This window comes from Lontra canadensis, unplaced genomic scaffold (assembly GCF_010015895.1).
Source record: "Lontra canadensis isolate GAN:19392208 unplaced genomic scaffold, GSC_riverotter_1.0 scaffold99, whole genome shotgun sequence".
NCBI classification, from domain to species: domain Eukaryota; kingdom Metazoa; phylum Chordata; class Mammalia; order Carnivora; family Mustelidae; genus Lontra; species Lontra canadensis.
Window position 1 is genome coordinate 4,804,155 of NW_022631093.1, and position 5,123 is coordinate 4,809,277.

A 5,123-nucleotide genomic window follows, 5' to 3' on the forward strand; every position below is an offset into this window, starting at 1 on the left:
GGGACATTGAATTTCCAGGCAGGCTCAGCCCCCAGCTCCCCACCCTGCAGGGAAACCCTGAGCTCTGCCCACATCCTTTCCAGAAATGTGAGCCCCCACCTTTCCAATTTCCTCTTACACCTCTTCTCTACTTCCCGCCCCCGCCTCTGCGTGACAACACGGCGAGCATGCAGCCCATCTGGGGGTCAGGGGATCCTATTGGGTATGCCAGTTTAATGAAATACTTGCAGTTTATTAAACACAGGCTTCCCTAAGCCCGGAGTGCCTGTGGGTATTTGAAAGCCCAAGGTAACCCCGAGCTACCACAAACGTAATTGTTACATGTGTCCATGCATTCCTGGCGCGACCTCAAACTCCAGCTCTTAAGCAACACACGAAATTAGCAACATAAAGTAACTCCTAGGCAGACAAGAGGAGGGAAAGGTGGGGAAAGGCTTGAGAGAGGCTCTCCGAACCCCTCAGGGCCTCTAAAAGTATAGGAAGCTCCCATTACCTTGCAGAGCTGTAAGCACAGAGGGTGTGCCACAGCGCCCCCAACCCTCTCCCCAGGCTGTGCATATTTGCAGAATCAGTTCATTGTTACCCGGCAGGTCTTGCTGGTCAACCTCCGCGTGGTGTCGCTCCAAGAGTTCAAGTCCTCATCCAGGCGAGGCTTGCTCTGGGCAGCCAGTGGGGCTAGCACAACACACTATCTGAGATCTCCTTCTGGAGCTGTGTTTCTGCTCCTCCTCCAGGGCTAGGCAGGGAAGGGCCGTGGAGAAGCCCCTGGTGACCTGGAGCCCGTGGCCCAGAACCTGGGGGAGGCTGCCCCTGGGAGGTGCTCTCCCCTTCATCAGTCTCCTCAGCCTGCGGCCTGTGAATCAGGGGTGAGGGGCTGAGATGGAAGCAGCAGACGAAGCCCTCCAGCGAGGTGCCCCCTTCTATGCGGACCACCATCTGGATGCCGGAGAAGGCGACCCTGTTGACTGGGCTCAGAGGAAGCTGCTCCAGGAACCTCAAAGTCAACCCGTTGACCCACACACAGCCCCTGCGGCTCAGGGCCTTCAGGCAGAAGGTCAGCAGAGCGCTGCCCTTCTCCCGGTAGGGCTCCAGGGACAGGTGTCGGCAGGAGAGGTGGGGAAGCTGCAGCTGGAGGTGGGCTTCCGGGGCCCGCCCCACTAGCAGCGGGCTGGTATCATGCTGCAGCTGTGGTGGGACCTTGGCAAAGATGGCCAGGTCCCGCTTGGGATGGTACAGGCTCACATGCAGGATGGTGAGGGCTCGCTCCATGGACGGGAGGCTGGGAAGGAGGGAACACAGACAGAAAGATGTGGTTGGAGCCTAGACTTGCTTACCCACCTCAGGGCCCCTGAACCAGCTCCAGCCAAACACAGCAGAGCCCTGAGTGTGGATATGGTGATTCCGTCCAAACCAGGATGGTGCCAAGACTAGAGTTGGTGTGGGATGTCAGCCCTGCTGGGTCTAGCCTCAGCTTCAACTCCAGCATGCTCTGGGAGTAGGACTCAACCACTCATCCACTCTGAGCTTTACCTTTTTTTTCTGTAATATAAGGATGCCTATCCTTATCTTTGCGAGGTATAAGGCATTTCAGCTTGCATGGTGTGGTTTTGGTGGCCTACTGTCATTTGGAGACAATCTGGCTCTGTTTTGTGGAAGAGAAGGACAGGCAGACAAGACACACCTTCCTTGTATCCAACAGTCCCCCAAACCACCCTTGCTGAGCCCTTGCCTGAGCCAGGCACTGCCCAGCTGCTGGGAATGAGCACAGGCAACAGGAGAAACTGTTGATCTCCAGAATACCCAGCTGATGGAGGAGACAGATGCTTCTAGCAGCAGGAATTGTGGACAGACACAGAATCGGGAAGCCCAGCTGGCTCCTGGGGGACCAGAAAGGCTGCTTGGAGACCCAGAGAAAATATAAAAACAGCTAACATGTTCCAAGGGCTTCCATTGACCTGGCACCATGCCAAGCACGTTTTGGGCGTGAATGTCTTATTATATGGGCAGAAGGAAGATCCCGAGGAAGAAGGTGGAGAGCATGGAGAGATCTCGCTCAAGAACTGACAGGAACTCTGCAGAGGCCAAGTAACACAGTAACACAGAGGCCGAGAGCACTTCTCTCTGCCACAGTGAGAAGTGTGCACCTCCTTTGTCCCAGCCACTCCACCTCTGGTAATCTGTTCTTTAGAATCTCACTGGCACATATGCAAGAAATCTACTTCCAACAGTCGGCTTTGCTCCCGCATGGATTTGAGGAATCTAAACTCTCTAGCACAGCCACCAATGCCATATGGTGCAAAGCCTGCCACCGCCTGCACTGGGAACCAGATGAATGGGTTTGAATAACTAATCCTACACTTTCCCGGCTCCAGGCTTCGGCCTACAGTATTTTCTCTGCTACAGGTCATCTTCCGTCCCAAACTCTACCCAAATGCCATTCATCTTTAAAGTCCTAGTTCAAAGGTGGCCTCTTCTATGAAGCTCTTTTCCTCTTTCTGCCCTGCACCCCCCTCCAGAGACCCCATTCAGCCCGTCTTCTCATTCCATACCAGAGTCATGTGGGTCCTTGTCTTGTCTTCCCTGAACTCTGCTCCTCCTGTGGTTCCTGAGGCCCCCCAGGGGCAGGCTGTGGTCTGAGCTGCTGGCCTGTGTCCCACTGCCCTGTGCTCACTGGGCCCGACCACAACATCTGTATGGGGGCACATTTGCTAAATGGCTAAATGTGGAGGTACACACACGCACGCACACACACACACACACACGAAAATCCTGTGAAATCAGGTTTTGGTATACTGTAAATGAAAGCCTGGTCCTCAAGGGCTGTGGGACTAGAAACCTATCACAGGTAGTCTCAGTCCCAGATCCTTGGACACTTCTACCTTCTGGGTGAAGCAGGCAAATGGTGAGGACCTTGCACTTTGATAGTGAGGGGTCAGGCTCCTCAGGACCCTCCCTATTCCCTAAAGCACAGACATACATGTGTTTCCATCCATATCCCAGGACCCCGCCTGCAGGAAACCTCCTCCTGATGTTCGGAAGGTAAGCTGGGCCCAGGACAGCCGAAAAGGGTACCCACGTCCTCAGTCCTGGCCAGAAACTCAGAGTTCGCTTCCAGGACCAGATCCCATGGCACAGGGATCCTGAGAGAATTCCCCAGAAATTAAAATTCACCACTGCTCACGAGACGTGACTCGCTGCTCCACTGAACGCTCCAGAGCTGACAGAAATCCTCCGCCAGGACAGAGCCCCGATGAGGCCCTCTCATGTCTCTAGGACCCCCCAGTTTTTCTAGGGAAGCAGAAAGCCACCCTACCAGTGCCGTCTCTGGGATGAGACAGTAGGATGAGACACTTTGAGAGGCACCTGACGAGGAGCCAGCAGGGCCCCTGCTCCCAGTCCCACCAGACCCTCTCCCCGGCTGTGGCTCCAGTCCCCCTGACCTTCACCTACCTTACTGCCAGGGACCCCTCCAAGTCTGACATTGCAGCTGTGAGCTCTCAGGAGCATGTGGGGCTGAGCCGAGTTGGGTCTGGGGCTGGCGGTTACAGCTCTGCTGCCAGGCTGTGATGCATCACGTCATGCCTCCATGTCACTGCTTTCTTCCCTTTTCCCTTTAGGAAAGAAAATGGGAGCATAATTTCCCATTGCAGAAGTGCAACCCCAGTGCTGAGAGGTTGAGAAACCCCAGCCTGGGATCCTTGCCAACAGAGGCCCCTGAGAAGTGGGGTTCCCCACTGGGTTTCCCCGCTGCCTGTGTCTGTGGCCCATCCCCGGGGACCTGGAGAGCTGAGGCCAGTGCTGGTAACTGGTAGAGTTCCTCTTTTCTGCTGCCAATCACGTGGGGGTGGGGGTAGGGGAAGCATCCCAAGCCTCTTAGAAAAGCTTCTAGAATAGAAGGTCAATGAGGGGAACCCCCATACATGAGCGACTGTGAGGAGAGCATTATAGCTGGACCGGGAATGACCAAGGGAGCTGTGGGCAACAGAACCATCCACAGAGTGTCATGGAAGGGCAGGGACCCAGGGGATGGGGGCTAATGGCTGATTATGGCAGGCAGCCTCTCTTGTAGGACAGTAGAAAGGCCATCTTTTATGCCCACCCCTCCTGGGCTCTGCTGGCCTTCCAGGGCAGCCTAGAAGAGAATGCGATGGGTGCTGGCCCAGCACTGTGGGCCCTGGCCATCCTGGGAGTGACCCAGTGTCACCATGGTGCTAAACTTTCACGTGGCCCAAGTCTTCACAGCCCACCTGTGTATTCATACTGGCTTCACTGTGTCTACCAAGCTGGCAAGAGACATACACCCATCTTATACAGGGGACACTTGAGGCCCTAAGGAGGAGTAGTATCTGCCCCAAGGCCCCAGAATGAAGCAGTTTATAATCCTTCCTCCTTTGCCTGTCAAACCCAGGCTATCCCGGGGACTCTTGGAGGGTGTGCAGGTGGGTGATGCCATGCACAGTAACCCCCGATCTGCCCCACTGTCCCAGAGTCCCTGCTTACCCACTTCTCATGGGTGACCCTTGTAGCCCCAGGTATCTCAGCAGGCCTCACCCTGGGGACTAAGCCCCTTCTGGCGCTATTCAGGGTCTAGCCTGCTTTCTCTCTTCTGAGCATGTAGACTCTAGTTAGTTGCTTAGTAACTAAAAAGAACAATAGGAAGATCTGGAAAACAATCATCCATCCCTGTGAACCCCAGCCAGTGTGAGACCACCACTGGGGGTCCCCCAGGAAACCAGCTCCCCAGAGCTGGGAAGTATATCTGCTCCTGGAGGGAACCAAGCATCAGCTACCAGCTGCCTCCCCATAGTCCATCTTCTCCACTGTGTGTCTAAGCTCTAGCATGCACAGAACTGGGCCAGGTGTGTGTGGGAGGCCTGTCCCCATCAGGGTCCACAGAGGATGTCAGCATTCCCCTGAGGAGCCCAAGGCAGTGAGCAATAGGTAGGAGCCAGGCAAGGGCTTCGGTGCCCCTTGGTGTGTGACCTTGGGTGAGTCCTATCCCCTCTCTGGACCTTAGTTTTCCTCCGGTAGGAATGGGACACTGCATCCCCCACTATACCCTGCACCCATGATTCAGTGAGAGGAAGGCCAGATCCCCGTTCCCAGCCCTGGCGTAGGAGAGG

At 55.5% G+C, this 5,123-nt stretch overlaps 1 protein-coding gene across 1 annotated transcript; it reads right to left on the minus strand.

Moving 5' to 3' along the window:
* Positions 1–565: 565 nt before the first annotated feature.
* On the minus strand, positions 566–3,785 carry TIFAB (TIFA inhibitor). The gene is made up of 2 exons (XM_032837675.1): positions 3,451–3,785; positions 566–1,279 (listed from the first exon to the last, which is right to left on the minus strand). The coding sequence occupies exons 1-2, from the start codon at positions 3,480–3,482 to the stop codon at positions 676–678; spliced, it is 636 nt and encodes a 211-aa protein (XP_032693566.1). The 5' UTR covers positions 3,483–3,785; the 3' UTR covers positions 566–675.
* Positions 3,786–5,123: the final 1,338 nt, after the last annotated feature.